At 47.0% G+C, this 21,209-nt stretch overlaps 3 protein-coding genes across 16 annotated transcripts in view; 1 reads left to right on the top strand and 2 right to left on the bottom strand.

Annotated features, from left to right (window-relative positions):
* The window catches only part of SERTAD2 (SERTA domain containing 2), a 72,348-nt gene extending 64,025 nt beyond the window's left edge, over window positions 1-8,323 (top strand). For 6 of the 7 annotated variants that reach the window (XM_015856524.3, XM_085542382.1, XM_085542384.1 and 3 more), the window contains one exon: window positions 3,661-8,323. In XM_015856524.3, the coding sequence (XP_015712010.1) occupies window positions 3,661-4,615 (955 nt within the window). In that variant the 3' untranslated portion in view covers window positions 4,616-8,323. Of the gene's footprint in view, window positions 1-1,208; window positions 1,529-3,660 lie in introns of those variants that run through there. The other variant, XM_085542383.1, reaches the window with a different exon arrangement.
* LOC146761224 (uncharacterized) lies at window positions 7,821-16,019 on the bottom strand. The gene is made up of 5 exons (XM_085542388.1): window positions 15,759-16,019; window positions 15,556-15,672; window positions 14,052-14,230; window positions 12,808-13,039; window positions 7,821-11,757 (listed from the first exon to the last, which is right to left on the bottom strand). Exon 5 carries the CDS (start codon window positions 8,925-8,927, stop codon window positions 8,442-8,444), a length of 486 nt encoding a protein of 161 aa, XP_085398514.1. The 5' UTR covers window positions 8,928-11,757; window positions 12,808-13,039; window positions 14,052-14,230; window positions 15,556-15,672; window positions 15,759-16,019; the 3' UTR covers window positions 7,821-8,441.
* Window positions 16,020-16,158: 139 nt separating this feature from the next.
* The window catches only part of AFTPH (aftiphilin), a 45,694-nt gene continuing 40,643 nt past the window's right edge, over window positions 16,159-21,209 (bottom strand). For all 8 annotated transcript variants that reach the window (XR_014944328.1, XR_014944329.1, XR_014944330.1 and 5 more), the window contains one exon: window positions 16,159-17,373. Coding sequence is in view for 5 of the 8 variants with exons in the window: in XM_085542378.1 (XP_085398504.1) it covers window positions 17,229-17,373 (145 nt within the window). In the remaining 3 variants the exon portion in view is untranslated. The remainder of the gene's footprint in view (window positions 17,374-21,209) is intronic.

Here is a 21,209-nt window from a genome sequence, read left to right as displayed (position 1 = left end):
CAGAGCCCAGGGTTGGCCACCAGGCAGGCTGGGAGGCACAGGCAGGCACTGCATAAACTTTATCCTGTGTGGTCAGTCCAAGCTGATGATCTCTTCTGCTGAGCCCCAACTGTATTTCCCCCCAGCTCAGTCTGAAGAGCACCAATGGAAGGACACTAAATGACACACAAAGAAAGAATATATATATATGACTTTTGTTTTTCAATTAAGAGAAGCCAGCTCCCAAACAATGCTAACATTTCTCTGGCTCTGAGGCACGTGCAATCACCCTAAATGGGCATAAAAGCAAACTGCATCTTTCTCAGCAACAATGATTCAGCTTCTGGGTCTGGATCTTCCAGCTCTGCGGCCAACTGGTGGATAATGTTGGGGAAAATCTCCAGCTCATTCCCCACCCTCCTTCCTTGGATAAATTCATTTTTTTTTCCATGGCCTTTCTTCAGCCTTTTAGTTCCACATACCTAAGTAACGTTCAGAAACTAACTTGCATACCAAACCTCTGTCTCTGTTCCATAGGACTCCAACTTCCCGTGCTTGGAAGGGTGCAAAGCCAGCCTGCTCTCACCCTCAGTCTTTGCCGAGCCAGCTCTGTAAGTTCGGTGCCTTTGTTTTCCAGGCAGGAGCTCTGGCTGGAGAGGTTACCAGTGAGGGTTTTGTTGGAAGCGTTTGAGCTTGCAGCTTGCCTTTATGGCATGCGATGCCTTAAGATGTGCAAAAGGGATCTCTCTAATGTAGGCATGAAGCTGCTGGTAGGAGGAGGTGGTTTGAACTGTAAAGAACAAACAGGCAGTCCGAAACTGCACAATTACAGAGATCCAGAGAAAACCTTGCAGGACTCAAAGCGTGTCTGTTCTTACCAACAGCATCACTTGGTCTGAAAAGATACGGCCTCCTTGCTTCTCTTGGAGTGAATAAAGTGGTTTATGGAAACTGGAGGAAAATGTTTTTACAATTCCCATTTGCATGCTGGAGGAGAAGGGAATAAAGTAGAACCCTACACAGCTGGGAGCGTAGCAGTGTTCGTTTGAGTCCCCATCTGGGGCAATAAAACACTCCTGCTTGGGCTGCAGTCCTGCTTTGTGCCTTTAATAGTTAAATGCTTTTCAAACAGCGTTTCTGGGGAGAACTGGAAGCCACACTGAAAACCTAGGGGGTTAAATGTTGAGTTTTCCTGGTCTGTTCTGTCTTTGCAAAGGACAAGCTCTGAACTAAGCTACGTGAAGATCGAGCGAGATGTGAAAGCATGACAGTCATACATACAGGAAACCTTGAATCATTCTCAGCTTCCTGGAACACGACGTGGAGAGCTTATCGTTGTGTTTACTAATGATGATCCCATCGCTGTTGCCTGGCTTAGAAAATGTCCAGCAGTACCAGCACCTCCATCTTGGGTGCGTGCGACAGCAGCCGACTCATTGGAGTTCATTAGAGATGTGTGCCAATGTCCCCGATAATACCATTTCATCATCCAGTGTAAGGAGCAAAGCACGGCCACCACGATGGTGTTTTCTTTATCCTGAGGAAAAAGGTTGGCTTTGTGCAGCAAATATTTTTGTACATTCCTCTCGGAGTCTGACAAGCTTCAAAACTCATGCAGTCCCTGAGCCATTAACAGATCTCTCTTTAAATAGATAGAGTGTTGCGGATGAAACGTCGGTATGTCTGTAGGACAGAGCCTGTCTTTTTTCAGGGGAGGAGTGAGTAGGAAGGGGTGGGAAGCTGCAGGCCCTCCCTGTGACCCACAGCTCCTTTAGCGCGTGCTGGAGCCCGGTAGGACTTGGGATTCGTGCTGGCCTCCAGCTCCCGTTCTTGCTGTATTTGTCGGAAGTCACAGGAGGCGTGTTGGCTGTGAATATTTGAACAGGAGATCCTCCCCAGCATCCCCAGCCCACGTGCGTGGCTCCGGAGTAGTCCATGCAAGTGACAGCAGGGAGAGGAGAAAAACCAGAGCCCGGCAGTAGTGCTACATTTCAGAGGTTTTGCTCACCCGAGATTCCAGGCGCGGGGACTGCTGGGAGCTGGCCAAGGCGCTTGGATCGCAGCCTGCCTGTTCCTCAGCTCTGCTGAGCTGTTCCCTCCCCCCGCCTTGCTTTTTTTAATTGCATAATATGCTAGAAAACGATCTCGATTTGGGACTTATTTTTAACCAGAAAATGCTCACTTCAACCCAATCTGATTCGGGATTTTGCATCCAGCAAATGCTTTCTGAACCTCATTCCTTTTTTCCATCAGAACCCTGTCTTCTTTTGCCCCTTTCTGTCTCTCCCATTCTGTGAGGGCTCTTCTCTTTTCAGTGCTCCGCAGACGTTCCTGCGGCTGTCTGCATGTCCTAAGCAGTGCTGTCTGTCTGGCCAGCATGCGGTGACCAAACGCCTCACACCCGCCCGGCTCCGTCACTTTGTGGGCTGGGGGAACTGGGAATGGTGCTCCAATAAGGAAGGCATGCTGTGTCTCTGTATGAGAGCTGGGAGGCAGCTGTATAATGAAACTTCGGGCTCTCCAGTCTGCCCTGCTCAGATGCACAACACAGGGCTGTGCCTGTCGCCACTCTGAGCAAGGAAAGCACCTTGGTTTGGGAGAAGAGAAGCCACCCAGGGGCTCTGGGAAGCCCGGCTGGAGGTGGTGAGGGAGGGGCCCAGGAGAGGATCTCAGCTGCCGTGTGACAGCATTTCCTGCCCCCACCAGCACAGCCCTCCCACGCTGCAGCAGGCGGTGCCCGCTGAACCCTGTGCCATGCAGCCCTTGTTCCACATGCCTGTCCTCAGCATGGGGCTGGGGCTGTGCCTCAGTTGGGTGCCCCATGGCTGCCCTGCACCTGGAGGGCTCTCTGATGGAAGGTGCCTATGTCCCCACACCCCATGCACTGTGCTGGCTGGGTCTGGGGCCCCCACTGCGGCAGCAGAGTGTGCAGAGAATTAACTTGGCCATCAGGCTAAATGACCTGGTGGCTCTTCTTCTTTGTCTGTAATTTATCTAATTTTGTGATGGGGGAAATAACTGGGTTTCCTGCTCCAGTCGTGTAGGCCATATGCAGTCATTTAAATAAACCCATGAGGTCAGAGATGCGCCTATCCAAGGAGCTCAATTCCCAGACTTCACTGAGGTCTCTCTGTTCGCTGAGGACTCTCTCAGTGCATGATTGCTTGAGCCTCGTTCCCCTTCCCCCCATGAACATAGCTCCAAACAAAAAGGGAAATGACTTGCAAGAAGAGTGTGTTGTGTTTTCATGCCTAGTGGCGCTCCTGCAGCAGTCAGGAAATTCTAAGGTGCATTTAGCAGCCTGTAGCTTGCAGATACATGGGACCATGCACTTCATCACACGTGCCAGGGGGAAACCTGCCACCAGCTACACAGGGGCTTGAGTTTTACAGGTGCTGCTCTAGTTCCTGCTTAGGATTTGCCAGTGTAGCCATGCTTAAAAGTGATGGAGCAGAGCATGGAGTTCAGGTTGCTTCTACTTCTCCATCACCCCTCTGTGAGCAAAGTGTGAGTTTTATTCAGGTGGCTCCAAGTGCTTGGGCTGACAAGGGGGGCACGAGACATCTGGGCTGCCCACACCTGGACAGGGAATAGGGATCAACTGGGTAACTTGCTTGGGTGGGAAAAGGAGAGCAGATTTCAGCTTCTCTGTCTTCATCAGTGCCTTCTCCTTCCTTTCAGATATATGTTGGGGAAAGGAGGAAAGCGGAAGTTTGACGAGCATGAAGATGGGCTGGAAGGCAAAGTGGTGTCTCCTACTGACGGTCCCTCTAAGGTGTCATACACCTTACAGCGTCAGACTATCTTCAACATTTCCCTTATGAAACTTTATAACCACAGGCCATTAACCGAGCCAAGCTTGCAAAAGACAGTTTTAATTAACAACATGCTGAGGCGAATCCAGGAAGAACTCAAACAAGAAGGCAGCTTGAGGCCCGTGTTTGTGACCGCGTCGCAGCCCACTGACCCTCTCAGCGACAACTTCCGCGAGGCCCAGCCAGCCTTCAGCCACCTCGCCTCCCCGTCCCTGCTCCCCACTGACTTGGTAAGCACTACATCCCTGGAGTCCTGCCTCACCCCAGCCTCTTTGCTCGAGGACGACACTTTTTGCACTTCCCCGACTGTCCAGCACGACGGTCTGACAAAACTACCACCTCCTGCTCTCCAGCCAGTCAAGGACAGCTTCTCCTCAGCCTTGGATGAAATCGAGGAGCTCTGTCCCGCACCTACCTCCGCAGAGGCAGTAGCAGTAGCAGCCGAATCAGCCGCTGGTGACTCTAAAGCCCACCCCTGCGAGTCCAGCGTTCCCAAGCCCGAGGGCGTCGCGGAGAGCAGAATGGCCGAATCCAAACTCATGGAGCCACTCCCTGGCAACTTTGAGATCACGACTTCCACAGGTTTCCTCACAGACTTGACCCTGGATGACATTCTGTTTGCTGACATTGATACGTCCATGTACGATTTTGACCCCTGCACGTCGGCTGCGGGGGCTGCCTCCAAAATGGCGCCCGTCTCGGCGGATGAGCTCCTAAAGACGCTGGCACCGTATAGCAGTCAGCCAGTAACTCCAAATCAGCCTTTCAAAATGGACCTCACAGAACTGGATCACATCATGGAGGTGCTTGTTGGGTCTTAAAGTACAGAAATAGAGCAGCTCTCTCTCTCTCTCTCTCTCTCTCTTTATTTTGATTTCTTTCATTTTAAGTACCAGTATATACACTCGGTAGTATTTCCGTCGTCCCTCCCACCCAATTCACAGCACTGTGCATGCGTCCTTGCTTGCCTTTTTGGAAGAGAAAAGGATCACACTAGTTTTTGCTTCAAGCAGAGTTGGAGTGCCTTCATCCACGTACAACCACTTCTAATGTATTTTGTTTTTTCCAAGTGGTTCCTCGAGGAAGACCGAATATCCCGGTATCGGAAAGAACATGGATTGTAGACAACGTTACAAAGAGAAAAACAAAACGAAATTGTACGAGCCAAGCACAAGGATTATGTAGGGGAAAGCTGTAAATTGCATGTGCACATTTGTCTATTTTTTCTATAAGTTTTATCGCGAGAGGTTAAAAAAAAAGAAGAATTATTTAGATAATCTCAGTACCATTTTAGCCCTGTAGAGGCTGACTTGGCAACTCAGCCTTTTTGGAGGCATTAACCCGCTCCTCTTTCAGCGTTGCATTTACACGGCTGTTCAGAAACTGCTGCCCAAATTTATTTTCTATTTTTGTACAGATTCTGCAGTTTATGATATTGTTTTTTCTAAAAACAAATGCTGTTTATACACACGGAAAAAAAAGAAAAAAAGGAAAAAAAAAATAGCTATTTTGATAGGATTTGCTCACATAGTTCCTGCATAATTCAGATGTACAAGAACCACTTGTACTTTTATACAGAGTTGTAACGTTTTATATGTGTATGGTGCAAAGAGAAAATTAGATCAAATAAGCCTGCAGTCGGTTTCCCTGAATGCAAACAAAACAAACCAAGTGCTTTAAGAAAGGGCTGGCAGCCGCTTCTGTGGGAGCCTCGCCAGTGTCCGCTCCCTGCTGTACCCACTGCGCACTACTGTGATCCCCAAACTCAGAGCCATGTCTTCATCCAACGTGTACACGGGGCGCTCGGCAGGGAACAGCTGTGGAACTTCACCCTGCAGTGCCGGCGCTGCTCCCCTTCGCCCCGCGGCTCCAGAGGGGACGGCGCTGCCGCTCCGTGCCAGCAGCCCTGGCAGCACCCGCGGGGCCCTTTCTTGGAGCATCTCTCCTTCCCTCGCCCCCACCTCACTGTGCTAAGTGCTGAAAAAGGCAACTTCAGTATTACTGCAGTGAAGTTCATCTCTTACCTGCACTGGATGGACTTGCTTTTGTATCCATTGCTGTTGAAACTGGAGCCAGTCGTGTTACATCGCTCGGCATCTCGTATAGGGTTGGTTTCTCCTATCCACTGCGTTACCTGCTTTACACTTTATAGACCTGTTTTACAACAAATATACAGACACAGCTTTCTATGCATGGTTCTCCCCCCCCCTACACACACACCCTCCCCATTAACACCTGACAAGTCTTCTCATTACGGCACCGATAGCATTTTTTGAGTTTGTTGTGGTGTACCTTTAATTTAAAGACAAAATGTTTGCAACGTATCATGCCTGTTGCTGAAGTCGCTGTGGCATCTTAGCTTCCCGATGGTACTTTAGCTGTTGAGCGCCGGTTACAACCTATATTGTTGACATGCCTATGGCTTCTTTAGGAATAACTTTTATATTTATTTAAGAAGTTTTAAATTATGTTGTACGTCATTTGGCAATATTCAGTCAGCTCTGCTCCCTTCTTGTCATGGATGAAATTGGGTCTCGCTCGCCTCGGAAGGAGGCAGCTTTCTATGAATTGGCACTTTAAACCAGGCCATGTATATTTATTAGAGTAGAGATAGATAGATGGAACGTAGATCTGCACGCAGACAGAGCGCAGAAGCAAACGCATTTTGCAATGAAGGAACTCTTGATGGAAACAAAAGGCACCACTTCCAATCACAAACTGCTTCTGCATTCCTTTGTCCTGCAGAGTGGGGCTGGGGGCAGCTGGCCTAAGGAGGAATGGGGGGGTGGAGGGGAAGGTTTCGTTCCTTTATTTCCAAACCAAACTCAGTGATGCTGATGGATCCAACAGACTTGACACGTAGGTGACTGTTTCCACCACAAGCGCTGACCACACACAGCACAGGGACCATGGCAGCAGGAGGGCCCTTGCTCGGCCACAGCCCCCCATAGCAGCTCAGCCCCTCTCTGGGCAAAGCAGCGGTGCCCATGAGGCACACAGCACCATCAGCCATCTCACACTGTAACTCGCCCTGTGCTCACATCACCGCGGTGAAAAAAACCAATTGGGAGCATGCTGGAGCTGCCCTTGTTTTTGGGGGTTATTTACACAGTCAAACAAATGCCATATGTTAGGCAGAAGTTCACATCAATGCTATTTTGGGAGCGCTGTGCCGCTGCTCAGGCGCAGCTCACTGCAGTTTTGTGCTCACAGAACAGGGGACAAGCACCAATTACAGCTCCCCACGCACAAGGCAGTGCTGCAGCCCAGGTCCCAACAAGCAGGAGCCCTATGCCAGGCATGGAGAGTGACATTAATGTGCAATGAAGTGACAAGAGGGGAGCAGAATAAAAGAGCTTTGGATTTGAAGTTATTATTATTTTTTTTCCCTTAAATTATTTATTCTTTTTTTTTTTTTTCCTTCTTCCTTCTGTAAATATATTTATTTTATTGTGAAGCTAACAACATCTGGATTGTAACATGTACAGAATGTATGGTAGGAATGTATTCTCTCGTAGGAATGTAAATCTGTATGAACAAGGGTATGGGAGCCAGACTTAGAGCAAACCAGTCGAGTTCCAGGCAGAACAGGGATGGGTCACAGGCTGTTTTTTCCCTCCCCCTCCCTCTTTCTAATACGGGTCCGGTTGCTGGAAACCTGCAAAGAAAAAAATCACGGTAAGAATCAATTTGGACCTGAGGTATTTTTTTATCCCATTTCCCCCCCCCCCCCCACTGCTGAGTGATAACAGCCTGGGTTGTTTAGCACCAACGTGATGAAGGCACAGTGACTGTTACGACAGTTACACAGAGCGAGCAGCCCTGGCCCATCCGACAGGCATTCGCTGCCCTGGCACACAGTGAGCTGCGCTGGGGCAGCTGCTTGGGTTCCCCCCCCCCCCCCCTCAAGGTTTTGGGTTTCTGCTGTGCAAGTTGCTTTCAGTGCTTCTGTTCATTAACAAGACCAATACATTTGGGTTTTATATATATATATATATATATATATATATATATATATATATATAAAAAAAATATTTTTTTTTGGGGGGGGGGTTTGTTTCTTTCTAAGCACTTTTTCTTTTCCTGAACCTGATGCGATTCCGGATCCTCTTTACGATCCAATTGCTGATAGAACCCACCTTCAACTCCCACCTCGTGTCATTGCATACAGGCATCCGTACAGGCCAAGATTCTGGAATAGGTGTAAATAGTGTGACATGTTTCAGTGCATGGCTGTTTGAACAGGGCTTGTTCTTGTCGAAAAACAAACAAACAAACAAAAAAAAAAAAAAAAAGAAGAAAAAAAAAAAGAGAAAAAAAAAGGCTGAACTTCCCCCTTTCCCCTCCCCCAGACCTTAGAGCTGTGCCTTTTCTATGCAATATTACAGACATATACATCTGAAACCAGATTACTGTATTCACATGTAGGTATGGGCTGTAATCGAAAACAATTGGACAAATGTACATGGAAATGAGCAGTCTTACTTTTGTAGTTTTATATTATACAATAAACGATTAAAATAAAACAACGGATGGCTGTGTTTCAGTCTGCAAAGAGAAAGAGGCAGGGCCGGGCGGAGCAGGGAAGCGGGCAGGGATGGGGATCAGGCTGCGTTTAACGCACAGCGTGCGCTGTGGTTGAGGGCGTTAAAATCCCAGCAGGAAACAACCGCCGCCGTTAATGCTGCCCGCGGTGCCCCGGCCGTGCAGCCCCGCAGGTGGCCGCAGCCGGGAGCTCTCAGCCCTTCGTGTGTCCGTGCTGGAGGCAGCGCACTCCATCAGACCCCGCCCTTCCCCCCCATCCCCCCTCTCCTCCCTCGGCACGCACCGCTCGGCCTCCACCGCCCACGGAAGCGTTCTGAGCGTGCAGAGAACCAAAAGCAGCTCGGCCCGACAGCAGCTCGGCCCGGCTGACACTGCAACCGGCCGCGGGACAGCGGGCACGTGAAGCGGGAGGGACTGAGAGCAGATCGCATCTCTGCCCGCAAGGCACGGCCGATGCACGCCCGAGACTGCAGCGCGAACACTCCGGCCGCCTGCTGCTGCAGCGCCTGCCGGCACGGCGTCATCACCACCTGCCTTCCCTGGGGCTGCTTCGGCAGATGCAGAGCTGCCTCCGGCACCGAGCGCCATGGCCGAGGCACGGAGCCCGGCCCAGCCTTTGGAAGCGAACGGGTTCCCACGCGTTTAAGGAGCTCTACGGCCGGACAACACGGAGCCGGCACAGGGATGCACTGACGGGGCTGAAACAGCCGGCAAAGCAGCAGTGGGGCAAGGACAGCAAAGCAGAAGGCCGCCCCATCTCACCACGCTCCTGCTGCCCGTAACGCTCCCCGGGCCCGGAGGATGTGTCCCTGCAGCACAGCCCGGCTGCCCTGGAACCTCGCACTGCCCAGACACCACGCAGGGGACTAAAGCCACATGCAGCGCTTCATGGTGCTCCTCTGCCTCCAGGGCTGAGGGCTGCAGCCTCCCCTCCTCATCCCTGTGCACACCCTGCATCTCCTCTCCTTCTGTAACTGCCTCAGCCACTGGACTGTGGGGCTCTTCCACCCCTTTACAAAGCAGGTGAGAAGCAGCCAGGTCACATCTCCAGCCGCAGGCAGGGAGGCCTTTCTGCCCATCTTCCTGGTCCCAGCACACTGCTGCCAAAAACCCACCGACTCCTCCCAGGACCTGGAGCAGCTGCCAGGGGGAGGCATATCACCAGCCGCAGTAGCAGGAGTTAAATTGCTCATTACTGCAAGGATTTCCTTCCATTCTTCCCCGCCACCGCTGCCCACCTCGTGCAGCTTCCCCTCGACCATTTCCCCTGGCACTTCCTCTCCTTTTCCCCCCATTCACTGGGCTTCCTCCCCCGCTCCTCCCCTCTCCTGCAGCTTGGCACACAGCCCTCGCTCCACGCTGCCTTTCTGCCTCCCTTCCTGCTGTGAGCGGGGATGACACGGATTTTGTGCCCGTGCCAAGCCCTGCATTTGCTAGGGAATAAAATGCCATGAAACCCTGCAAGCTTGTGAAGAGATGGTACCGACATTGGGATGGTCATTTCTCAGCACAGCCGTCGGCAGGGCTTGGGAGTGAGCTCTGAGCTCAGGGCTGAGGGCACCTTTCCTCTGTTGGAGGACACCAGCCCTGCAGCTCTGCATGGAACCAGAACATCTTCCTTCCCTCAGCTAAACCTATTGCTCCGGCACCACAGTGCTTTCAAACCAGCCACATTTGTTCAGGGTAACTCTAATACAACAATGATAACTCTCCTCTGCCCTCAAACTGTGCTCCCAAAAGGTTGGACATCACAGATCAGAGGTCACCGGGACCCCCTGCACAAAGGAGGGTGACTGCACTGAGTCCCTGCTGTCCGGTGGGGGCTCCTGGCTCAGCACCACGCAGGACGACAACGAGAGCACGGCTGTGCCAGCTGCAGACAGACACCATGGGAACAAAGCGAGGGCCGAAATGCGGCCGGTGAATCATATGCTGCGGGTCGGTCCGACCAGTTTTCAGTCCCACACCCGAGAGCAGACACCGCAGCGCTGTGCAATCCAAGGCAAAGGGGTGGGGGAGAACGGGAGTGAAACGCGCCAGGCAGGAGGGACGGCTCCTCAGTGCGGCCCTGGGGATGAGCTCTGAGAGGCAGCGAGTCGCAACCTGCTGCCACAGCCCTGAGCCCGCCTCCCCTCCCACGCCCCGTGCTCCTGCCGTGACCTCCTGCCTCACCGCCGCTCCCTGCGGCAGAGGCTGGAACCCACGGGCGCAATGGGAACCTCAGCAGGTCCCCGTGGGGAGCAGGGCTGAAGGGTTAGAGGGGAGCAGGGCCGGCTGAGCTGCTGTGTGCTCAGGGAGGGATGGGGGGGGAAACAGACCTGGCCACAGAGCAGGGAGGCAGTGAACAGGCAACCTGGTACGGTCAGGTCAGCCCAGGACACCCTGTGCCACCCACAGGTAACTTTTTGTACCAAGGAACACCCTGCTGTAACAGATTAAAGCAATCTGTTTTCAAGAGCTTCATCTTATATTGAGTTTATCACCCAGAACAACCATAGGAAAAGAGTATTTTAAGTGTGGTTTTTGACTGTGGTTAACCCAGAAATCAGGGACTTGATCTCAACTTGATGACTACACCAGCCTGTAGCAATGCAGATAACCCCACCGAGCAGGCCGAGCCCAGCTGTGCAATGTTAGCTCCTAGCCAACACCTCTTCCTAAAGCACACAGGTCCTCCGAAGAGGTAAAGCATATGAAGGGCATCCAGTGTCTCAAAGAATCCCAGAATAGAAGGCAGACATTGTTACGTACCCATCATTTGGTATCTGTCTATAATCACATATAACTATGTGTGACCATCGCAGCCAGCTCTAGACAGGGAAAACGGTCTGGGGAGCATAAACTATACAAACAAAAGCAAATGCAAAAACCCTATTTAGACACTTAAGCTGAAGTGTTCTGCTAGAGAAGCTGCTCTTGAATTTATCAGCCTATTCTTCGAGCAACCCTGAAGAAGCAGGGAACAATCACACCACGGCTGCAGCTGTAATGTGTGAGCTGCACTTCTGCAGCTACAATAGCAACAGCCGGAGCATCTTTTCCTCCCCCCTCTCTCCAGCTAATGAGGATTTCCCATGTGTGAATTGGTTTTACAGGAGGCCTTTCTTTGCATTGCTTCCCCCTTTTCCAGTGGCAGCTCTATCTGGGGGAGCCAGGCTCCACCAGGCAGGAGAGCAAAGCAAGCAGTGCTGAAAGTAGAGCACAAACTCCCCTGCAATCCCAGCAGAGCTCCCTTGTTTGCATCTACCTGTTTGGGTTGCCGAGAAGAAACCAGAGCCTATTATCAGGCCTGCTTCTTTGTCAGGTGATTCTTTGATGTAAATTCAACCATGATCAAACGTGCTGATGGCAGCAAACAGCCGTGGAGTAAGAAACACGCAGACTGCACAGTGACCCGCAGAGATTACAGCAACCAGGGCTGCAGACAAATCAGGAGGATTAAAACACAAATGAGCTAAGAACTCCTGTGAGAAGCACTCAGGTAGACGGAAATAAGCAATGCAGGCAGCAAATAAGAGAACAAGGCAGACTAAAGACTGATGAGACCCTACTGGTCCATAAATGGACCCTACCCTATAGGCAGCATTGCTCATGAAGGCCAAGGACAACTACAGTGCTAAGAGCACCTGGAGTGTTTAGCACCCATCCAGCTTGTTTTCTTAAAAACCCATTCAACTCTGAGCTTTCTTAACAGTTAAGTCCTGATCCCCATCCTGCATCCACTCCAATCTCAAATGAAGGAGGCTTTCATGACGAGGAGAAAAACTCAGTCACACCCAGTGCAAAATGCTGCTGGTTTCCCCAGACAGACTCATCTCCGGTGCCAGCAGGTCCTCCAGCAGGCTGCAGAAATGAAACACTGGGAAGAAAAGGAGCCCGTGCCAGCTGCGATGGGCCTACAAGCTGGAAAAGCCTGAACTCCTTACCTCTTCGGTCCCGGACTGGGGAGAGTTGGCTCAGGCTGCCTCCTGAATGAAAGAGCAGCTTTCCTAATGACTGAGCTCACACTGCCATCCTGCTAAGGAGCTGCATTGATTAGAAACCTAAAGGACAGCTGTTAGTTCCTCCCTTTCCACCCTGCTTCCTCCTCCCCGGCCAAAAGAGGTGGAAAGTTGCCAGAATGAGCTTCACGTAGGTGGACAAGGAAAGAGAGGGCAACAAAAATAATAATACTCTGTACCCAGCACTCTGCCCTGGAGCTGAGTGAAGAGATGAAGGGACATTGGGAGTGATCCAGCAAAACTTCTTGCCTCATTTTCTGTATAGCCCTTAAACTGGTGCATCTACAGGAGTAAGGCAGTCAGCAGTGCAACTACTCTTCCAGTAAGAAACTCCCCTCTGACAGCTAATCTAAATCTCCGCTCCTGTAGATTAAAACCATTCCCCCTTGTCCTATTGCCATCTACCTTGTGTGCCTCACAGTGAGGTTTGCCATGCTCTCTGCATTACAGCATGAGGCCGCAGTTACCTGAGGTATGTGGACAGCATTTCCTAAGAGGCATCATCCTCCCGAGCAGCTGAAGGCCAGTCAAAGATTAAGGTCTGATCCAAAGTGCTTGCTTTTCTCCCTTTGTTTAATGCCTTCCAAGTGCTGAAGACAAGCTCAGATGAGACAATACTTCCTGCCATTTATAAGATTAAGGCCATCTTTAAAACCACACCTGGTTTCAGTAGCTGCGCTCACTGCAGTTCTTCACTGTCTGAAGGAAACAGAATGTTTGAATGAAGATAGGTTTTCTGCATGTGCGCATACGTATTCCAAACACACAAAATCACAGTAAAAGTATCATTAAGCACAGGGAAAACTACACAAAAAGGACCACTAAGTCTATTTAACCAAACGTTCAAAATATCTACAGTACCTGACTCTCCTTTGTGTTAGTCCTTGGTTACTCATTATTTTACCTTCTGCAGGACCACGGCCTGTTTCAGTTGGAAGAGAAGTATTCTTTTTGCCCCTCCACATTCTACAAGTAGTCCCAAGGCTTATTTAAGGCACACAGCCTAACTCCTACATGTATTGTTATGAACCTCTGGGGGATATTTGCCCTAAAATTAGGTGAGTAGAGTCCAAACAAAAAAAAAAACCAACAGTGGATCCACAGAAGAAGATTCAGAACCCCTTAATACAGGAATAAATCTCTTGGGTGACCATATAGTGAATCCAGATGGAAGACAGTGAGCATCCACCATGCCTGTGAGGTATTTTTGACACCTTTATCAGTTGAGTGTTTCCCAGACATCACTGGCAAACTTCAAAGCTGATCAGGGCACATCAAACAGAGCTGGTCTCTGCAGCCCTGCCGTAATGCAGGGATAACAACACATCTTACAAGTTTGAGATGACAAGATTAAAAACAAGAGCTCCAGCAGTTCCAGCTACTTAGCACATGCACCTAACTCCTGATGTTGCTGAATCCTAAAAGTACAACAAATGAGCAAATAAGGCACTTCTTTTCCCCTACTTTCATGTTCCAGGTTCACCTAAGGGAGCACACCAGGCTGCCTGCTGCCTTTATCACCTGTTCAGCACAGGGGCCTGATTATGAACCAACTTCTGTGCTTTTCTAAGCGGACACTCCTAGAAGCTGCTGTATGCTATTATAAATTATATTCAAGTGTATTTTGCAACTAGGCATCCTGCTTTCAGACTGCTCTGAAATCTAAAAGGTAATTATACAGAGGAACAGAAGTGGAACAGAAGAGTTGTACCTGGAGGTAAGCAGTTGCACCAGGGCTGATCCATCATATACACACTGAGTTAAGCCTCTCTTGCATCCTATGCAGATCCCTGGAGATCCAGCTGGAAGAGCAGTGGTCCTGCAGTCCAACAGCAATCACACTACCACGTAAAACTGTGTTCAGCAATCCAGCATGATAAAAGTTAGCCCCTGCACACAATAATTGTACAGGAGGGAATTTATGTACATTATTCATAAGCTTCATTTTTGGGATCTCAAAATGAACCTGTCAAACTAATAGTATTCTGTGGAAGACGTAGAGCCTCAAGGACTGCAGGCAGTGCAGCAGGTGGCAAAGCTCATGGTAAGGCAGCACTGAACCATGGAGTTTCAGGAACAGCAGAGAAGGGTACCTCCATGTAGACTGCATGTGGTAGACAAAACTGCCTTTAAAAGACAGGAGAGAGGTAGAATAATGCGTTTGTCCATCCCATAACTGACAAGGAAGAAGGGGTTAGATTAAACAAGCAGCTGAAAAGCAACACTGCTTTTTAAGGCAAGCAGCATCCATCTCAAAAGGCTGAATTTAGATGGAAGATTTATGTTTTTCAGCAGAGTAGGTCTGTGAGAGGTAATCGCTTATTTTTCATTTTTGGCAGAAACAACATAAAACCCCCATAAACATGCTGTGGGTAGCACCAGGTTTCACAGAGCGTCAGATTGGTTTATCACTCAAAGCAGAAATCCCTTCCCCTGCCATTTCCTTCCCTCCCCCCATTTATGGCAGGCCACTAGGACCGCACTTGAGGACTGCTAAGACAAATGGGCAGCTGCCTCTAGAGGCAATTGTGAGGAGACTAAAGATCAACTTGCAGCTGGCACTTCCACCCCCCACCTCTCCTTAATACTTCAGTCCATTCGCTGCCAGACAAGGATCATGAGTCAGCTCCTAAACATATTCTCCTTGGAACAATAGCCATAGCTCTCTGCTGCAGCTATACCACTGCTCCAGCTCCAAGGGACGCACTACAGCTACAAGAACAAAAGGGCCATTTTTAACCTACAGCAGCCAAACAGAAATGAACATAAAATAAGCAGGCATTAAAGAACACTACGCTAAACCTGTGAGAACAGCAAAGCCAATTTTGAGGTGAAACAGGCATGAAGTCAGCGCTGCAGTGAAAATGTGCTAAAGCTAACATAAGCTTTTTGGATGTATACGGTAAAGCAGCTGGCTTTTGCATAAATCTTTTCGACTACAAAAGGGTGCAGGTTTCTTCTTTCTTTTTTTTGTTTGTTACTATAGCACTGCACACTGCATCACTGACTGGAAGGCAAAAGAGTCAGTTTAGCCTTTATCACAACTACACAAGCTGCTCTTTCATTTCTGACCAGCCACCACTCACTGAAACTCCTGAGCTCACAAAGGTAGAGCTCCATCCAGTACTAATCTTTCCAAGGGACTCCTACAAGAGAAAAGTCTGCAAGGACAACATTTCAGCTTATCTGTTAGTAACATCAAACTTTAACTTTACCTTTTCTGATCCAAGTGCTGTCAGAGGACAGAGAATTCAAAGAGGTGAGAAGTGCATTGGAGGTTTGTCAGAACCACTTGTCAGCTGATGAAGTGCTGGTGACTACCACTTAAAGAGCTGTGTGCATAGGAAAGGTTAGATGCTAGTCACTCTGCCCACACAAAGCCCCCTCAAAGAACATCTGCACCCAGAGCATGCCTTACCTGCAGACTCTATTCCAAATAGTTCACTAATATCCTCTGAAGAGCTGGGAAACAGGCAAAACTTGTGTTCCTTCCCACATCACCTGAATGTGTGTTTCTTGCAGTTCAGCACTGCCTATTATTTTGAATAAGTCTTTAATCTCAAATACCAACATGTCTTGAGCCACAGCACCTTGTAAGTCAGAGGCAGAAATAAAAGACTACACTGTTATATATTCAAAGAGACAGGACAGCTGAAGAGAAGTCTGCTGCTTCTTCTGCAGGACAGATGTGCATTGTGGGACTGCACAATGAAAATTAAAAGGTTCTACAGTTAATGCAGCACATCAATTTTAGCATCAACAGAAAGAAGAATAATGTATACATTCTGGATAAAAAGAAAACAGACCATATACATATATATCTTTTAAATTATTTTATTTTGTGTAAGCTAAAAGGAAATTTACACACTTAAATCTCAAAAGACCTTGGGCATGCACATTGACCTTTTTAGAGGTTCTTCTACATAGCTCTCTTTTTTCCATAGGAATTTCCCCAAACATTTACAACCCATAGTTTTTACTGTATATACAGCCTAAAACCATAGCAATCTATGATTATGTCATTTTACACTGTGCAAAATCAAACAGAAATAGTGGTACAACAGAACATAAGAATTTTTAACAGATAAATTTCATTGTAAGACATTCATATAGTTTTGGTCCTTCTTTTCCAATTCAAACTGATTAAAAGCAGACAGCCTCATAACGACCCAAAAATCAAGTGTTTAGACAAGGATCCATAACTGGAGCGAGAAGTTACTACCAGCATACCTTTCAAAAGGCTACATAGCGACAGAACCATACCACTGAAGTTTAAGAACAAAAATTGATCAGCCAACCAATCGACCAGGGGAGGAAAGGGGGAGGAGAAAAGGAAGAACACATCCTAAGCTCGTTATAACAGAAGAGAAAATAGTGAGTTTTAAATAACAACAACTGAAACCCCTCGATGTAACCTTCTGTTTTCCCATCAAAAAGTATTTCAATATATGCAGGAAAGAAAAAGACACTCAATGCAATCTGAAAACTTTTAAAGGGGACTTCACGCATTGTGAAGATTGAAGTTTTTCCATCATGTGTTTCTAGGATATATATATATATATATTTAAACTTTTTAAAGTTTTGTAAGAAGGACATCACCAGTGTATTTCACAAAGACATAAATGTATACACCCCAGCACAACAAAAAGAATAGATCTTCAAAAAGATTTTACCCCCAGTTATTTACATTTTTTCTCTAATATAAATTTAGGTCTTCGGTATGTAAATAAATATACATAACTATGTATACCTTTCTAGTGCTGCTTACCAACAAATCATCTGAACTTGATTTTTTTGTTTGTTTGTTTTAATTAAAGCAAGATTGCTTTTAATGACCCATAGAGGGAAGAAAAAGAAAATCAATAGAAAACGTCCAATTCACATCACTTTAGTCTACCTTTTCTTGGCAGCTTGTTGAAGGTGTTAATGTGGCTGGGAACATCAACACCTTGGCATGCATGAAAGTTAAGTCAGGAAGGCTAGAAATCACCTTGGCAGCCTCTTCACTGAGATGTTCTTCCTTTTTAGGCTTCCTGTTGGGAAGAAAAGAAAAAAGTGCATTAATCTGGTACCTGCAATCCAACAGATCACTGAAAGAATCACCGATGGAAGCAATGTTCTGTCAGTTTGTCTCCCACAGAAAGGCACTTCTGTAAGCTATTTGAAGCTAGGCTAATGTTATAATACATACCTGCCTGCCAACAGAACATTCAATGGGAAGTCAGCAAAATGTTCCTGAATACTGTTGCAATAAGGAGAAATTATTCCCTATTCAGATGCTAATTTATCTGGGGGGGAGGCAAGTTCCAGTGTGCCATTCTGGGACTATTCACTTGAAGAAACTGCCATACTCATATTCTAGAGCTAAGACAAAAGGAACGTAAGCATTAAACTGCCTAAGTTCAGCATAATCTTTCAGTTACAAAATGGAAAACTAGAAAGGTCATTAAGAAGTTCCTTTAAAAATAAGAAGTAATAGAAATGTACTTAAGATGTGTTTTCAACACAACTGCACTCGGACTACATACTGTACTTCTCTATAACATGATCCACAGCCTCTTTTCCCCCTGCAGGGTCTCATCATCAGCAAATAGTAGCTCACAACTTGCTGCTAACTTGCTTTGAAGTGCAGTGGCATGTGTAGCCCATAAGGATGCACCCAGCAGTTGGGGGAACCACTGGTGTTTACTTTGCCATTTGCATTATTCAGCAGAACTTCTGAGCAGAAATGAATAAAGAATCTGAAAACCCATGCTGCTTGGTTCTCACTGTTACGCAAGAAACATTTCCTAATGGCTCAAACAGCCACAGAAGATCCCATCCACTGCCCACACTCCCATACATGATGCTTCATCTTGAAGAATCCTGGTTATTACTAGAAAACCAAATATTCACAGAAATGCACTAGCCTTACCCTACAATGACACTGGAAATCCTTGCTAAGGAAGCTCCTCTGCCATGGAGTGAAAAGCTGAGACAAAAGGCCAGAAACAAACTGCCTTTATGTAGAGCAATTCAGAAATTTGCTTTCCATATCTTATCCACAGCTATAAACTTTCAGCTGTGTCTACGAGAAGGAAATCACTGCTCCAGTCACAAAGCAACATATAGTCATGTATCCGTTTTGTCAGCACCCATCAGGATCATTCCCTGAGCTGATCAGAGATCAGAAGAAATCAGGAGCTATGTGTTTCCTTCAGCAGCAGTCTCAGAATTTCTTGGCTAAAGGAACAAGAAAATAATCTGGAGTTAAACTCATCCTTGACATCACTGATCACTGTGTTGACACTGAGTTACCAGTTCTGTTTGCTACTTGAAACCTCTACTTGACGGAAGATCTCAAGATGAGACATTATAGATACTAAATCTGATTTTTCATTGCTAGAATAGCAATACTTTCTTTTCTCTGCTGCAGTGGAATTTCATGAGCCACTGACTAGGCAGATTACCAAATTATGGAGGATAAACAAAGCTGTGTGCTGGATTTACCAACGGAAGAAGCAGAGAGCCAATATGTGCAGCCTTCTCTAACAGCTTCACTGTCAGTGCTGTGTGTGCTCTAAGGACTATCTCTGAGCTGCTGAAACGTGTTTGTCACCCACCGCTGTGTTATCAGTATCTGGTGCCACTATTAGTTATCACTTACCACAAGCCTTTTAAAGGTACAAACTCCTGGTGATCAAGGACTTACAGCTAACAAAGGAGTATTTGACAGAGGAAGCCAAAGGAAGAGGGCTGACTCAGAGATCTGCATTAAAAGGAGTTCCTGCAATTGTAATCAGGCACCAAGATGGAGCTCACACACTCCTTGCTATTTATATGCCTCTTCCTCCTCTGCGCAACTGTGTCATACTAAGAAACTGCACTGCGAGGTCTCGGAGGCAGCGCTGCATTTTATTTGGCTCAGGCTCCTCTAGAAGACAGTAAGACTGGACACTGCAATTACCCTCTCTGGGTAACAGACTAGTCAACACCTTCAGTAGCAAGACTCGCAGGGCGACCCTAAACAATTACTCATTATCTTAAGTTTATAGAGAGTTAAAGTACTATCATCACTGCTGACTAGTTTTACATTAACATCATTAAGGTTTTAAAACTACCTTCTAGAAAACACTTTGCCCTCTCCACCTCTTCTCTTACATCAGGTTACACTTCTTCCCAAGACAGGGAACTGAGGGAATACCTTTCCCCAAGCAATTATACCTGTTCTTCTACCTGCTGGCATGAAGCTTTTGTTGTTAGTTTTTTTTCTTTTTTTAATAGCACATTAACACTGAACTGCAAAATATTAGCCAGACTGACAGGCACAAAAGCCACTGGAAGAAGATTCAAGACATACGTAATGCTTTGCTGATGTGTCACTCATAACCAACTGTTCCAGCTTACATTCTAACTCCTTCCTGCAGCATTCAGTCTTTCAGGATTTAAGTGATCACTTGCATTTGCAAAAGGCTTTGAGGATATCACCAAAAAAGCCAGGCTCTAATAGCAACAATGAGGCGATTAGAAACTTTAAAAATCACTCTTAAGAGTTAGTTTACTACATCCAACAGTCCACCATGGAGTGTTTGCAGTTTAAATGAGGGTTTCAGCCATTTCTTGGAAATGCTTTCCTTCCAGAAGTCAGCAGAAAAACTTTTGATCTCTGCCAATTCAACAGAATTGCAAAGTTCCCCCTCCTCTCCTATGTGTGAAACTGTTGATCACAGCCTGAACCTCTGATTGACCAACTTAGTCAAGCAACGAATCAACTGCTGGAGCACAGGTGAAGGTAATTTGGCTGTGCTATCGGAATCTTGGCTCCACCCCTCCCAGATCTCATTTAAGGACTGACTACCACTAAGGCAGGATCTCTTTCTCTGGAGATCGCTCCTTTGTGGAGCTTACTGAGAGCCTCCGACAACAGTGAGCATTTTCCATTCATCGTAGATTATCTTTCTATCACAATAATCCTTCATACAAAACATCTTGTTTAGCCTCTGTTTACCTGTCAATTGTACATCTCCCAGCTCTTTCCTTTTGAGAAACTAATTTTCCAACTTCAGGTGATCAAAAGGAAAAGATGGAGCTATTTCAAAGAAAAGTGGCTTATTACAGCTGAAATGATACCTCCCTCTAAACTTTAACCTCAAAGATCCTGAATTCAGACAATTTACAGACAGATGTGGGGTAATCTTAGCTCAACCGAAGTTGGTGCTGCAGCAGTGCTTAGTCACTTCTTCACATCTTCCCCTGATTTACTGTGAATGGTTAAATCTGTTTCCATTTTAGTGCACATGGGCCACCTTTGCTGAGCTGGCTTTACCCAGCCACCAGGACTCTAGGGCCATGATGAATAAAAAATCCAAAAGAAATGCAATTTTTGCTGGATAAAGCTACACCCTACAACATACCTAGCATACTGCTGAGATAAGACTTTATCTCTGACGTTTAAGTTTTTCAAGATACTGGTGCTTTTTCAGAATATATGAAAAGACAGAAAAACAAGCTTCAGAGCAGACAAAAACATACGAAACTTGTTTATCGCTGAAAACAGCTGCTTTAAAGCAGCTCATCTGCATGTATCTGAACATAACTGGCACATTTGAGGCCTCCAACCCTTTCCTACAGACAGCTGTATTTCAATAGCACCAGTCTAGAACCTTTTCTTGTTACCAAGCAATGCTCTCCAGAACTAAGGAAGAGCTTTGATATGTAATCATCGAGCTTCAACACAGCAACTAAAAGCTTTAAGTGTTCTGTGGAAGCACTTAAAAAACTCACCCCCAGAGAAAATAATATAGAAAAATGAAGGTCAGGATTCATAAGCAAAGCAGACTGCACTGCTTATTTGTAAATAAAAGCAAATAGATATCTTAAAGGTCTGTCA

The sequence above is a fragment of the Coturnix japonica genome, chromosome 3, assembly GCF_054131305.1.
Source record: "Coturnix japonica strain WE chromosome 3, WE-NBRP24, whole genome shotgun sequence".
Classification (NCBI taxonomy): Eukaryota; Metazoa; Chordata; class Aves; order Galliformes; family Phasianidae; genus Coturnix; species Coturnix japonica.
The sequence above is the reverse complement of the archived record's forward strand: the minus strand, read 5'-3'. Positions and strand labels throughout refer to the sequence as shown.